Genomic DNA, 16,334 nt, shown 5'->3' with positions numbered 1-16,334 from the left:
ACAACTGCTGCAAGAATGCACTTTTCTGTTGCTATCATAGCCCTGCTCGTGGGGTATAGGCTTAGATTATGAATACTGCCCTATCCTTACACTGCAGTCTGATTGCCTTTAGTCTATCACTAATTCTGATGACAGCTCTCACTGTCTTCAGAAACTTCTACCTCACCACAATTCCCATACAATTTCTAGTATGTCCAAGACTTAAATAGTAGACGTTCATGTGAAAACTAATTTTAAATGCTCACTCTGCAGCCTCATTCAAAAATGAATAACCCATAACTTCAAGATTGAGTTGTCTCTAATTAATGTATTTCTAAATGCATTCAGTCAGAAATATAATTATAGGCCTTTGGAAAAACAAACAAACCACATTATAATGATTTGCAGCAATGGTTTTATTTGCAGTTACAGAACTGATAATATCAGCAGAGGTTATATTGACATGTACTTCATCGTGTTTATTTTCACTCCAAACACCAGGATATTTCACACCATTAGCAATTTCTTAGCAGACAATTAGTTCTATCAAGAAACAGCCCTCTTCTCAATTCTACTACAGTCACAGCACAGAATTTCTTAACAACCATAGTACAGACTTCTTTTGCCTTTTCCAGATTAATCCCACCATATTAATTCAAGAGGATAAATTTGCTGAAATAGTTTCCTCTGACACTTTTATTTATATCACAGGCACTTTGGAATCCCCAGCCTCTACTCCATTTCACAAACTTTCTGTCAACAGCTAAAGACCGGCATCCTCACTTCCAGCTTGAGCTTGTCCATACAGGAAGCTCCACCTTCAAAAATATGGCAGATGTAGAAGTAATGATACAGCACTGGGTTGATCTATTGGCAATGCCCCCTACTTATTACCTTAACTGCCAGCTATTGCAATTAATATCATCCAGGTCAATACCAGAAAGGACTGGCATCACAGAAACATGGGCAAATGAGCAGAAGAGTTCTGACATAAAGGTGCTGTGCAATAAGTTACTAGCAAAATACAGAGTGGAGAGGGTGGAAGAATGAGCCATGATCTATGTAAAGGACTGCACCAAATGCATACCTCTCAACCTCTCAGTCCAAAAAATCTGGACAAAGCCAGAAATAATGGGGTAGCAAAGGCCAAAAAATATGAACAAATTTTAAATATTGCTGCTGTAAACTTAGAACGTTGCTAGAATGCCAGGTGTTGTATTATATATTTTCTAAAGGAAATTATCTGAAACTCAAATGTCTGTCATTATTTGATATTATTTAGTCACTTAAATCCTCAATGATTTGGCAGAAAACCACAAATTTTATGAGGAACAGACCAAAAGTATGAGGCATAAATCTGGACATTCTGTGAAAATCTGGACAGTTGAGAGGTATGATCAAATGTGAGGTCAAAGAGGGGGTAAAAATATATAACTAAAGAATAGATGAAGGAGGGGTGTCTTTCAAAACTGACCTGTCCTGACAGTTAAGGTTAATAAACTAGGGGGCACTGCCAATGGATCGGCACAGTGTTGTTTCCCATGAAGGCAGTAAGCAAAGTGGATGAAAGGCTTGGAGGGAGAATAAGAGTTAACTGACGTCTTGGAGAATAATCAGTTCACCCCTCTACTGTGAGGCTGTACCAGAAAGGACTGGATTCTGGACATTGTTTAAAGTAAGTCAGATCAGGTCCGGGATGTCCACATGAAGGTGGTGTTAGCCATCTTTGAATAATCTATTTTATTGTTTAGAGTGGGAGAAGGCTAATGGGAAGGGCAGTAAACCAATACCAAGGCTAATGGAGGGGGACTTCAGAAGAGGGTAAATTATGCTAAGCCTGGAGAAAGTAGAAATGATTCTGAAAACTAGATGCAAACTGAGGTGGTGAACAATCACTTAGAATGAGTGAAGGATAGTAGAGGATACTCCGGGCTCCAGACCAGGAACTAATTAAAAACAAAAAGGTGCAAAGAGTAGACATTCAATGTGGTTATGTAAGAATGTGAGGCTATTGGGTAGGGCGTAAAAGGGAGCATGGAAGAAATGAAAGTGAAAATATGAGTTAAAAGACTGATCGGGAGCACCTTTATTTATATTTACCCCTGTGATACTAACTTACCTTGATATAAATCTTGCATACCATTCCAGCTGCACTTCCCAGCTGATGCTACTTGGGGCAGTTCTGCAGTAGTGAGATATGCACCCACACACTCCCCCACCTAAGCAGGGAAAGTAAGACCTTGACATCTTGGCCCTTCAGTGTTCCATCTTTCAGCTGGTCCATGCCCACCAACATTCAAGCTAGTTTATCAAGCTGAAGGTCATTGTTGGTGCAGTCAAGGTAAAATCCTCTCTGCTTTGGCTGTCTCTGCTTTGGTTATGAAACTATTGAACTTCTACATCACAACTTAAATTAGGTGGAGAATCCTCATTCCATGGAGTATAAAGGGTTGCTTTACTGTTATTTAGAGATAGGTCTAAAGTGCTCTAAAATGATTATTCAATGGAAATTGTGCAACACAATGAACTTTTGAAGAATGATCAGTGCATGAAACAGTCAGGTATCGTATGACTGCCTGTTGTTTAAATACTGAAACAACTGCACAGCTTGTTAAACAGCAGAGCATTTTATTAAGATGCAAAGGGATCCTTGTGGAGGTCAGTTGCTACTGTCTTTCTCATGCTCACTATTTTGTTCCAATAATGACAGTTTAAACCAGACCCTGATTTAAATCTTAGGTCAGTAGTACACGTTTAAAGTCACAGCAGTAAACCATCAATGAATATGACTTTTTTTTGAAGATTTAATACTACCTGGTGGTTTACACCTAAACCATCAAGAAATTTGCAGATTTACTTTTGCATTTAGTATTAATACTGTTAAACTATAAGTAGTATTAGTAGTATTATTGCTAACATAAGAAAAAAACAAAAGCCTGGATGAGAAAAAAAGCTTGGAGCGTAGTAGTATATTATACAGACTGGCTGACAAGGAAATTTGTAAACCAGCTTCAGTTTTTGGTTCCTTTCATGATGTTGTTGAACCATGACTGGAAAGATGAAATTCGCGTGTAAACTCCAGGTGGGTACTCATTGCCAAATGATACGATTCCTTCTGCAACACCATTGCAGACTAGTGGTCCACCAGAGTCACCCTATTGTTCAAGACAGAAAAATACACTATTTGAGAAATAAAAGCATGAGCATGCTAACAGCTTTTTAAAAGTTTAAATATAAGACAAACAATAATCATTATAACAGCATTCAGAAAGCTCTGTCTTACCACAATAGAAAATAATTTATTTCCAGAAAACATTTATACACATTTGATTCCAGATACGTTTGCTGTCGGTCTTTTATTTTACTACAAAATATTTTTGTTTGTAATTTAGTACATTAAAACAAACACAAAAAAATTGCATATTATATAGTAAAGTACACACTATGGAATAGGATGTAGGACACAACACAAGTTGTATACCAGATGAAACTTTAAATTGAAGGCCAACCAAAGGTGATAACTATATATAAAAATCACACAAGCCTGATGGAATGCATCTCAGTATACAGAAAGAGTAGGAGTCAGACACAGAAGTGTTTAGCATGTCTGTAATAATGACTCCAAAATCCTTTACAATATGCATGCAAGTAATGGTCAGGGTATATATACAGTGTGAGACCCCTGCTTCACAGAATTCATTTGGCAATTTGGTGTTCCCAGTATTGGTGTTCAAAGTCCTGAACAAGGCAGAAACATCTGTCCAAGAAGTCATATTACAAACATTTTGCAATTAAATGTTGCATGCAGCTTGGCTTTTACATATTCTCCAATATATTATTTTTCTTCATATCTAAATATTCTACTCCTGACTCACTTCTTGCAGTTCTTCACTGATGCACTTCTTCACTAACACAATTCCAAGACAGTGGCTATGTTTCAAAACTTTCTTAAAATACATCAGGTCTGGCCAGTTGTCCTTTCCTATATACATGTTGAACTTAAATGAAATGTGTGCTGTTTCATTTATGTGTATTCCCAAATGTGAGTGTTCTGCATAAATATATACAGAGCTATTTTGAACACATTGATTCTGTAAGTTTTCGATATGACATGCAGCTCTATGGAATTATGCAGTTCTAGAGCTTTTCTCCAATGGGCTTCACTGAAAACATGCTATGCTCAGTCAAACTTTCCTGGTTAACAAAACTAACTCAATAAAACCATTTAATAAATAAAATGTCCTTCCTCTCACAGTACTTTCTGCCTTGTAACTTAGCTGTGACCTGCTCTCCAGTCATGTTTCTACCACACTGTCCAGCAAGACTTTCTACTTTAGGACACCCTGAATGGCTATTAAAATGGAGGGTGTCAGTTTGACAGAGGCATCCTGTCACGGGTTGTCAGGTACGTACATTGTTTTCATTTTCTGTTGTCATTCTCCTTGATGATGTAATAGTCTGTGTGAGCAGCATGTTTTGTAGAAACCACTTTCTCTTCCATTTACAGTGCATTCATATCTGGACAGCCACCAAGCCTCTAGTAAGTTGCAGCCTGTAGCATCTTAGTTCTTGACCTGCTGAAGGAAGCACCAGACCATCACATGTCCAGTACTACCAACTGCTTTGCTGAGTTCATTCCCATTATCTGACTCTTATTCTCCAAACTGAGGTTACTTACCCAATGGGAGATGAGGTACAGAGTGCATTGGGTCTTCTGTTGATGGTTGTTTTGCAATTTGTCATTCAAAAATGGATAAGCTGTAACTTACTGACTGGAATTTGCCATATAAAATCATTACCTGTGCGCTTTTTAATGTTTCCTTTTCGCCATGACTGTGTGACTTTTGGGTTCATATATATATATATATATATATATATATGCACATACATATATATATATATATATATATATATATATGCACATACATAATATATATATATATATATATATATATATATATCTATACATATATAAAATAGATAACTTAGGATGTGCAGTTATTGAAGTTAAGTGATCAGCATCTGATTGTAGTACAAATGGTTGAAACGTCAAAATGTCAAATCACGTAAGACTGACAAAAGGAGTATGAACATTCGATTTACTGAACACCAAAAACACCAAATGTACAAAAAGCATAACCCAGCTATAACATTCAGATCTATTTTGTCAGAATAATGATAGTGTTACAGAAAGATTTTTTCAGAACTAAGTTGTATGGTTAGTTTAGTGGCAGTATTAGGGTTATGGCTAGCATGCATTGTTGAGGTTATGTAGGGGTCTTTGTCCCCCAGGCCACCTTAGTAGTGTGTGCTAACCCTAACCCTACAGACTACCTTAGAAAATGCATTTTTCATGACATTTCCTCTACAAGGCAAGTAAACCAAGACACGAACGTCCACAGGAAGAGTTTATTCACTACAAGCTTTCAAGTCAAAGAGCCTTTCTCAAGTACTTATTTATTTATTTATTTATTTTCAGTTTGATTACCGGGGAAGTCCACTGGGCCAAGAAGTGCCCATTTTCAGTGGAGGCCTGGGGAGAAAAGCTCCATAAGCAATACAATGAAATAAAGGTTACATATTGTGACTGGGAATCCCTTTTGACGTGATGAAGGCCAGCATACCAAACATGTCCAACCTGGAATTAATGGACATGCTGCACCTCAGAAAATCCAAATCCCATCGAGCTACACGCTCGAGAGACTTGAACCTCAGCACTGAAATAAATAGGACATGCTGGATGGACAGATTCATAACCCAGAGGCTCCCTTCACTCTGGAATAAAATCCCAGTCCAGGTTAGGCAGAGTCCCTCATTGACTCTCTTCAAGAGGAATCTTGATGAGTAGATGGGAGATCATAGGTTTACCCCGGGTATCACTTCTGTGTCACTGTTAGAAAGAGGCACAGTATACTAACCTCAAAAAAGGGCATAGCAAAATTAATTTAAAATGGGTGGCGAAAGCCAAACACATTCTGGCTAGGCTTATAAATGCCCTAGGGCAGATAGCCTAGTATGAACCTATGAACCTATGAACCTATAATGTTAAAGGTAAAATACAAGAGTAAAATTCATACAGTCAGGAAATACAAATTCATAAAATGTGCAAATTCAGATATTTTTTTTGTGGCAATACAGATATTTACAATATTTACATACTTGGAGTCAAGTGAATGTCAGCTGAGTCTGGTTAAGCTTGAGGGTAGAGAGGAGCAGGAGTATGGAGAGCTCAGTGGAGAGAGATCCCTAGAATTTATATCAGGTGAAAGCAGGAACAATTCCATTTGGATGACAGGTATAAGAAAAGTTGGGTCTTGAAGGATTCAGAGTTAGGTATAGTCCTAAGAGAAGGAGGGAGGGAGTTCCATTTTTTACCTAGAGAGAAGGAGAGTAGAAGCTGGCCGGTGAGACGTTTGGGTTTGTGGATGGAGATTAGGTTTTGGTGTTCAGATCTCAGAGATCTGTTTGGGGTGTATGGTGGAAGGATGTTTGTTAAGGCTGGGTATGAATCTGGGTAGAATATTAGTTTGTGAGCGGTGGTTAGTTGGAGATAGTCTAGGTGGTTAGGGAGTTCTAGCCAATTTAGAGATTGTAGGGTAAGGCAGTGGTGAGTTGAGGTTTTAGATTTAGTGGCGAATTTAGAGATCTTATTATAGCAATTTTCAAGTTTTGAGGTATTGGAAGTAGACAGATTGGTTAGAATAGGGGCTCCATATAGTAGCGAGGGTAGAAGGTATGTAATTGCCAGGGTGTGCCTAGAGGAGTAGGAAAGAAATTGGTTATTCCTGTAGAGCATACCTAACATTTGGTGGGTTTTCTTTATGTTTTGTTGTATGTGGAGATCGAATTTTAGGTGTTCGTCTATGGTAATGCCGAGGAGTTTTGCAGAAGGGACCACTTCTATAGCAGTGTTGGTTTGGCTTAGGACTTTGAAAGTATTTTTGTCAAAGGAGGAAACCCTGGTAGGGATGAAAATTAGTATTTTAGATTTATTAGAGTTGAGGGAGAGATGGTTTTGGTGCATCCAGTTCTCTGTAGTGAAAAAGGCTATTTGTGTTTTAGTCAGTAGTTCAGGAACATTAGAGGCGTCACAAGCTAAGGTAGAGTCATCAGCGTATTGGATGACTGTAGTGTCAGGGATGACAGAGTGAAGATTATTTATAAAGATATTGAAGAGCATGGGTCCGAGGATGGACCCCTGAGGAACGCCAGTAGGTGTAGGCAAGAAGGAAGAGGTACTGTTCTTCCATCTGACAGCTTGAGATCTGTCTGATAGGTAACTGGAGAACCAGGATAGAGTATTAGGGGAGAGATTACGGTTGGCGAGATGAAAGAGTAGGTGTGTATGGGAGGTGGTGTCAAAGGCTTTAGAAAGATCTTGCAAATATAGATGCTGGGATTCCCCTCATTTAATCTAACATTCATTTGTTTGATAAAGGGAGCTGCTGGTTTGTCTGTGTTAATGTTTAATTTATTGAATGTTTTGCCGAAAGAGGTAAGTGCTCATGTGTGTGTGTGTGTGTGTGTGTGTTGCCTTGTTTTGTTCCAGTTTGGATTACTGAGATATGTCTAGCTGTTTTGCCTTGACTTGATTTTTGACATTTCCACTACACAATTTAGACAGTCACTTCATACAAATGCATGCACACACACAGCACTAAATATCGCTCATTACCAGGTCTTTACTCTAACCCAGCAACACTCTGAGAGACACACACACACACACACACACACACACACACACACACACACACACACACACACACACACATGAGCACTTACCTCTTTCGGCAAAACATTCAATAAATTAAACATTAACACAGACAAACCAGCAGCTCCCTTTATCAAACAAATGAATGTTAGATTAAATGAGGGGAACCCCAGCATCTATATTTATGCCATGTCAGCAAGTCAGAGAAGACTGAGCATGAAGCTGTTATTGCAGGGACGATGGTGCTTAATCTTCTTTCTGGAGTTCATCCATCTAAATTTTCTTAGTGTGTCACACTGATGTTAAGTTGCAGACATCACAGCAAAAAAAAAAAAAAAAAAAAAAAAAAACACAAACTCTTTTATAGATTATTTCCCATTTCTGCTCAGTATTACATTTTTTTAATTCTCCTAAGACCAAACAACCATACAATAGATTAAGTATAGACGTTATTCTAGCTAGTCGGTGTCATACTTCTGATGTGAGCTGGTGTAGTTTGTGATTAACTGCCCTAGCAGTTATGCCAAATTGTTGTATGATATAGTCTGTTTATTACACATTCCAGATATTTCCAGAAGTTCATTGGGTCTATAGAGCACTAGCTGGCTCATTACTGCACAGTAACATATAATTTCTTCACCTATACTAAGCTTATCTCTGAAATGAGAGTTAACTTTTTCCTGTATTTTGCAGTATAGTGCCCTATGCAATTTGGACCATATTCCTGAATCTCACCCTTGCTTAATTTTACCATTATAATTATTGCATTAAATAGACTGCAATTTAACTTTGAAATGGGGTGAGGTTGGCAGTCCTTAGTTTATTGTACAAGCTTGGACTGGGATGAAATGCATAAAATGAATTCATTGAACAGGCACTTTTACATAAATATATAATACTATAGCTATAACACCACTAATTGCAGTCAATACTGGAAGGAAAAATCTGTTATGGAACATTCCCTCCTTTGGATGAGACCAATAGTTCTTGCATACATGTGTCACGTGTATGATGACATCATTCAGCCATCACACAGCTTATGCAGAGCATCTTTGCTTTCTGAACAGACCGGTTACATATTAAAAATTGCATATTCTGCTGAGGATTGCAGATGCACTGAATGCTTCAATCATTTCTGAAAATGGCTGAGTTTTTCCCCACTCAGAGCCTATCTGAGTTTGCTGAACCTCAGTCAGAATCAGCCAAAAGTGGAATGTTAAGCAAAGTCTAGGTGCAGCTCTTTACACAAATGCTGCAAGCGTATTGTCTTCATGCAGAATGAATGGCAGCAGGTACATAGGTGCTAACTTGGCTATTTATCTGTAAGGATTTTAAGAATCCTAGCCTTACATTCCCATAGCAGTTTTTAGCCCTTTTATTTTGTGTGCAAACAAACCAGAGGTGGGGAGAACTTATGTACTTACTGCCCTTATACCTGTGGTGTTAAACTAGAGGTGAATTTGTGGTTTCTCATCCTTTCATCCAAGTTATGTGTGAACAGAGTAAAAGAAGTGCTTTGCTTTACATGGAGGCGAAGATGGTTCCATAGAAAAAATACTCTTTGTGATACTTACCTTTCTCTTGACATGCCCTACTTATGTTGCAAAAGAGACTGGGATCCCTTGAGCAGGTGTTCACACCATCATTGGACTTGCGAATGTATAACAGTTCAGACAGAATAGAGTCTGTGGAAGTTCTATAAGCAAGGCAGAGGCCACTTCTTAGCACCCTATAAGAAGGATAAAACTTTGAGAGGGTTGGCATAATTTTTGCAATTTAGCCCTTGATTTTTTTTAGTACAAAAGTGTTGTGGTAACTCTAGTTATGACAAATGCTTGGACATTACAAAGTTTTACTCAGTCATGATCTACCTACTCTATCCAGTTCTGGACTGGTCAAAGTAGGCTGTGAGGGAGTGCTTCTGATGTGTCATCAAGCAGTGATCACTACCATGCCAAAGGGATGAGAAGGGGCTTAAGTCACTAGATCATCACCAGTTAGGGATCCTATGGACAGGCAAAGTTTATATACTCATTTTACAGACTGTATCAAATAGAAGTCTAAATAAACAGGGTTCCTGATACTACGGCAAAGTAACCATCTCTACAATTGGACTTTTGGGGAGTTCACTGGTGTTTCTAAGAACAAGGTAGAATGGTGATTGTGGGCACAGAGGGTTTGAAAACTGGTGACTCAGTAACCAAAGAGATTAGCAGTCTTGGCAAGGTAGATCAGGATACAGTAAAAGTGATATCAGAGAGGAGACATTGGCTAAAGAGAAGATGGCCATAATGTTTGGCAAAAGGGAGATATTGGTGAATGTTTTTGCACATGTAGGTACTGATAGCCTGTCAGAAAAGACAGTTGTAGTAACAACCAAGATTAAGGAGGTGGCAGAGAGATGCCAGGGTAAGAAGCTAGAGGTAACATTCTCTCCTTTCCCAGAAACCTTCATGTGAAAGGAGGACAGGATTAGGTGCTATAATGCTAAAAAACTAAGGGTAATGCTGCTCAATGCCAGAAGTCTAAATCTCAAAATGCACGCACTCGAGGCCCTTCTCAGTATGGAGAACATCGATGTCTGTGCTGTGACAGAAACCTGGTTCAAGGCTCCTGAGAGCACCCCAGCACTATCAGGTTTTACCTCATATCATGCGTTCCGGCCCCAAAATCCGGACAATACCAAGAAAGGAGGGGGGGTATCCATATTCATCAAGGACACCCACACCTCAAGACTGGTGGCAACGCACGATGCATCGGAGACCATCCAGGTGCAATTAACCATAGGCAAGACTGCTCTGCAAATTGTAGCATGTTACAGGCCACCCTCACAAACTCAGGAAACTCACGTGGCCTTCCTGAAAACACTAGAGGGGATAAATGTATCACCAAACACCATCATACTAGGTGACTTCAATTACCCTAATATAGACTGGGAACACTACTCAAGCCCAAACACCCTAGCCCAAAAGTTCCTGGAATTCATAAACTCAAATGCCATGGAACAACTAGTCACCATCCCCACAAGAGGAGATAACATACTTGATCTCATCATCACGAACATGGGAGCACAATGTTCAACACCGGAAGTATACCCCTCACTGGTGAGATCAGATCACAAACTTATCTCGCTGGAGGTCCTCATCCCACCCCCACCTGAAATAAAAAAGACCACAGTAAAGAACTTCTCAAAAGCCGACTTCACACTTCTAAAGACTAGTGTGGTCTCCTTTCAGGCCCCCGAGCCGGCGGAAAACAATACTCAAGCCGCTGAATCACTTACAAACTCCTTCTACCAGCACCTGCAGGACTGCATGGATAAGGCAATCCCAAGCAAAACAAAGACTCTTTGTACCAAAGGCAAGTGTCCAGTCTGGTGGACCCCAGCCATAAACAAACTCTACAACAAAAGGAGGAAGCTACTACAAGATAGAGCAAAATCCTTAAAAGGTAAGACACCCTTGATCACTATAAGTAAAAAACTAAGAGCTCTCATAAAATCATCCAAAGCAAATTTTGAGATAAAAATAGCTAAAGACTCAAAAGACAATCATAAGGCCTTCTTTAGCTATGTTAGAAACCTAGGAGGAAACTCCCAGATATGCTCAGAACTAGTTCAAAATGATGTGAAGATTACTGATCCTACAGACATTGCCAACATACTGGCTGACAGGTTCAGTGCAAACTTCCCCCTCCCCAAAAGGAGAGATATCTATACCAAATGAGTGCAGGCCCCCAAACATCTCCAGCGCCCAAGTGAGAACTGCTCTCTCCAAAGCAAAAAACACAGCATCCATGGGACCCGATGGTGTCCCCGGCTGTGTGCTCCATGAACTCAATGAGGAATTAAACCCACAGCTAGGACAGCTGTTTAATCAAAGTCTTACCTCTGGATACGTACCCAGGAGTGGCGCACTGCAACTGTGGTCCCACTTCACAAAGGCGGTGCCTCCACAGACCCTGGAAATTACCGCCCATTAGCTTGACAAGCCTTATCTGCAAAGCCATGGAGAGGATCATAATGGACCTCATAAATAAAGACATAGGGAATTTGCAGACTTTGGATCCAACCCAGTTTGGCTTTGTCAAAGGCAGATCATGCCTTTTAAACTTGGTTGACTTTTGAAACAGTCACCAAAGCCATTGATGAGGAAAGGCAGTCCATACAGCCTACCTCGATCTGGCTAAGGCCTTGATACAATACCCCACTCGGGTATCATTGAAAAACTCATCAGCTTAAATGTTAACCCATACATCACAAGATGGGTTGCAAACTGGCTGAGTGACAGAACCCACAGGGTCAGAGTTGCTGGCGCCATGTCAGACTCAAAGCCTGTCACAAGTGGTGTCCCACAGGGCTCAGTCCTGGGCCCACTCTTGTTTGGCATCTACTTTTCCAAGTACAAGCAAACACAGGAGGGTTATGGCTGACAAAGTTTGCAGATGACTGCAAACTGGGCCATAGTAGAAAACACATCTGACACAGATATCCTTCAGAAGGGTCTCACAGAAACGGATAACTGGTGCCAGAGCCACGGCCTAAAGTTAAATGCCAAAAAATGCATAGTCATACCCTTCGGGAAAAACAAGGTTACCCCTAGCTACCAAATAGGTGGCAATCCACTGAGCACAGAAGAAGTTATCAGGGACCTGGGGACCCAGGTTGATAGTAGTCTGTCATTCGACACCCATGTAGCTAAAGTAGTTAGGAAGTCCTTCTACATTGCCCACCTTATCATGAAGGGATTCTCATCTAGATCAAGGGAGGTCATAGTCTCCCTTTACTCATCACTCATCAGACTAATGATTGAGTACAGTGCCCCATTCGGAATGTATCTGACCCGACACTTGCAGCAGCTGGAGAGGCCACAAAAGTTCCTCACCAAAAGGATAAAGGGTCTCAAAAATCTGTCCTATGCTGCCCGACTGAAAGAACTCCAGCTCTATTCAGTCGCCACGCTTGCTCAGAGGTGACCTTTGCCTAACATACAAGGCCATGTCAAACCCAGATTTGATGAATATGCTTCACCTTAAAAAATCTAGATCCATCAGAGCCACAAGGGCGGGAGACTTAAACCTCGACACGGCTATTAATAGGACGTGCTGGAGGGATAGATTCATCACCCAAAGACTCCCTATGCTGTGGAACAAAATCCCGGTACATGTGAGGCAGAGCACCTCGCTGGCCTTGTTCAAGAGAAATCTTGACCAATGGATGGGAGATCGCAGATATACCCCAGGAATTACCTCAGTGTCACTGCTCGACAGAGGCACAGCAAAATAATGGGTATAGTTCCCCATACTAAAGGGGTGGCGTAAGCCACAAAACAATGGGCTAGGCTTATAAATGCCCTCGGGCAGATAGCCTAGTATGAACCTATGAACCTATGAACCTATAATGCCCTGTTGCAGTAGTGGACAAGAAGAAATTTGTTGAGGCTGGTAGGAATATGACTGGAACTAGACAGAGACACCACCTCTCTGTGTTGAGGACAGGCTGCTCAGGAGAGGTAGTGGTTTCTAAGGCTGTGTCAAAAAGGCATGTCTCAGGAATCAGACCTTTGAATGAAAACAGAAACAGAGAAACACTGTCACAGAAGCAAAAGAAAGAGATAGGTGTTTACATACAGGGCAGAGATCATAGCAGAGGAAAAAAGTGTGATTTAAAGTAAGGTTGTTTATTATTACTATGAAGTACTAAGAGAATGTGGAAACAGATGGGGGAAATACTAAAATCAAAAAATACAATATAGAGTGAAATTTTAAACTCCTTAACTTCAAGTTTAAAAACATAACACAAACAAAAACATTTCCATTAGAATATAAATCCAAGGAAAAAAATAACAGAACCCACAATCAATTAGTAAGTGTGTATATAAATAGATATATATTGTGTGTGTGTGTGTGTGTGTGTGTGTGTGTGTGTGTGTGTGTGTGTGTGTGTGTGTGTATATAAATATATATATATATATATATATATATATATATATATATATATATATATATATATATATAGATGTGAGGGTCCACTTCTAAATCTCAAAATACTGAAATATTGAATTTCAGTATTTCGAGACCAAAGTACCGAATGGCCAAAAACATGAAAATACAAAAAACTGACAACGCAAAATAGCGAAAAAAAATACAAGTAAACATCCAACCCTCCCCAAAACATAAATAGAAAACTCAACAGAAATCAACTGGGGGGGCAAGCACCTCTGCTTCCCCCATGTGGGGGTTGTACTCCCCATACCCCTCTCTACTGATATATACCAACTCCAAGGTCGCAGTACCACCAAAAAAAAAAAAAAAACCTGCTCTACATGCCCTACCTCAACCTACTCCTACAACTCCTCCCAAAAAATAAAAATTAACAAATTCCTACCCAAAACCCTGAAAAAATGAACACTTTCCTGAATCTCCGCAAGTAGGTACACATCAGCTGTCATGTACAAATCCCAGAACAAACTGCACCTTAAAGAGACAGTACACCACAAAATATACACTGCACCACAACTACCATGGATTTGATAAACGCAGATTCGTTAAAGTGTAATTTTGAATAACTGCATTTTCAAAATTCTGGTCTCAAAATACTGAAATCTGATATTTCAGTATTTTGAGATTAAGACGCAGACCTCTCTCTCTCTATATATATATATATATATATATATATATATATATATATATATATATATATAGACATTTGTTTACCAAGAAAGTCTGACCAGATAATAAATACTCATTTTTGATGGAGGCCCAGAGGTAAAAGCTCCAGAAAGTATGATCACATCAAATAAAACAGTAGTATAGATATAATTAAAAAAAACATATATACATGCTATTTGACAGTGGAATACATAGGATATAATAATGCATGGGAGACAGCAGTGATGTATCAAAAAATGGTAAATATAACAATCAGTATAGACAAAAGTATTACAGGTATAGTCTATTATGTTAGGAAATTTAAAAAAAAGGTATACGTTCCCTCTAAGAATGGAGAGAAGGCAATTGTTGAAAGGGACAGACTGATAGTATGGTGAGCTGTTAGTAGAGATGAGCAGTATTTGCTGATGTAGATCACACAGGTGAGATGCGTAGGCATAACCATGAGTTAGTGAGAATTTTTTTGAGAGAGGACTTCAATACATGGATCCTAGGTATAGGTCTGATTAAATTTGTAATAGAGTTTCATAGTTTACCTATGCAGTGTGAGTATAGACTTTGTGCCATCTTTTTGGGGGGGGTTTCAAGCAGGTTTTTCTCTTGAAAGAGCAGAGAATGATTTGGTAGGTAGTAATAAAGTATTAGGAGATAGCCAGATAGGTAGAGAGGTTATTTATTTTTTATGATTTAGAAGTTGTTGGGTATGGGAGTTCTAATCAGTTGAAAACACATAATGCAGAGCAAAGATGAGCTTTACATGTGGCAGGTTAACTATAAATGTTAAGTTGTCAATCTCGCCTTCATTCTTGCTGGATGGGTTCGGAGCCGATCCTCGGCTCCAACTCGGCCAATACTAAAAGCTCGAGAGCTAATTCCACCGGCTCGAGGCTCCCCTATATCCCACAATGCTAGGCGGTAACTACTCAGATCTCGTTTGCCGCTATAGCTACGAGGTGCTTTTCTTACCGGCTCAGGCACGTAAGTGAATTTTTACCTTTGAGGTAGTACTAATTCCCCTTTCTTTTGTTACTTATATATATTGTTATTGTTTGTGTTAGGTTTTAGTTCTATCTACCCTTCTTTTGCGATTCCACCCCTCTTATTGTTGTTGTTCTAGGCCTTCGGCCCTTCCCTCACCCCAGTCCCTTTTTTCAGTTAGTGTTGTAGGGGCTTGTGTGCTTGTGTTTTTTTGGCTACTTATCTTTATTTTCTTAGTGTAGAGTGTCTCTGTGTGTGTTTGAGACAGCCCCTCTTCCTTAATGTCTAAGGATAAGGTCTCAGGCTTCAAGAAGTGTGACTCGTGCTGTCAGAAGATGTCTCTGACAGACGGTCACACTTCTTGTGTGTACTGCCTGGGACCTGTGCACCTGCAGGACTCTTGTGCTGTCTGCCATGGTTTCAGCCCTCAAGTCCTGCAGGAGTGCAAAAACAAGCTCATCTTAAGGGGCTTGTTAAAGCCTGAAGGCCCCCCGACTCAGTCTGGGTCAGGGAAGCCTTCGAAAACTTCAAAACAGTTGGCTCCTGCTCTTGAGTCGATTGTGGAGAAGTCGAAGCAGGCTTCGTCATCGGCTCCGGCCGGAACCGATGTTCTTAGGCCTCAAACCGTTACCTCGGCTCCGGCTGGAGCCGAGGCTGATAAGTCTTCAAAATTGGCTCCGATACCATCATCGGAGCCACTGTCTAAAAAGAGGTCTAGATCCCCCTCCATCGGATCTATTCTTAAACCTCTTACCGTTACTTCGGCTCTGGCTGGAGCCGAAGCTAATAAGTCCCCATCGGCTCCGATACCATTATCGGAGCCATTTTACAGGAAGAGGTCCAGGTCCCCCTCCATCGGATCTGTGCACTCGGCGCCAGGTTCCCCTCTCCTTTCGGAGCGGAGTCACAAAACCCATTCCTCTTGGTCTTCCAGGTTGTCAGACCATGATTTGCAGAGGGTGGTGAGTAGACTTCTTAAGTCCGAGGCACTGGCCCA

General features: G+C 40.1%; 2 protein-coding genes across 3 annotated transcripts in view; both read right to left on the bottom strand.

The window, feature by feature from the left end:
• The window catches only part of LOC122787190 (mast cell protease 1A-like), a gene marked incomplete in the record, with an annotated part of 834,391 nt that overhangs the window by 445,156 nt on the left and 372,901 nt on the right, over positions 1-16,334 (bottom strand).
• Positions 1,269-16,334, bottom strand: part of LOC122787188 (mast cell protease 1A-like) — a 142,410-nt gene continuing 127,344 nt past the window's right edge. For both annotated transcript variants that reach the window (XM_044053776.1, XM_044053775.1), the window contains one exon: positions 1,269-3,134. In XM_044053776.1, coding sequence (XP_043909711.1) covers positions 2,991-3,134 — 144 coding nt within the window. In that variant the 3' untranslated portion in view covers positions 1,269-2,990. The remainder of the gene's footprint in view (positions 3,135-16,334) is intronic.

Source organism: Protopterus annectens, chromosome 13.part0, assembly GCF_019279795.1.
Source record: "Protopterus annectens isolate FY-2018-M chromosome 13.part0, PAN1.0, whole genome shotgun sequence".
In the NCBI taxonomy this organism is placed as follows: Eukaryota; Metazoa; Chordata; order Ceratodontiformes; family Protopteridae; genus Protopterus; species Protopterus annectens.
This window is presented reverse-complemented; position numbering and strand designations above follow the sequence as displayed.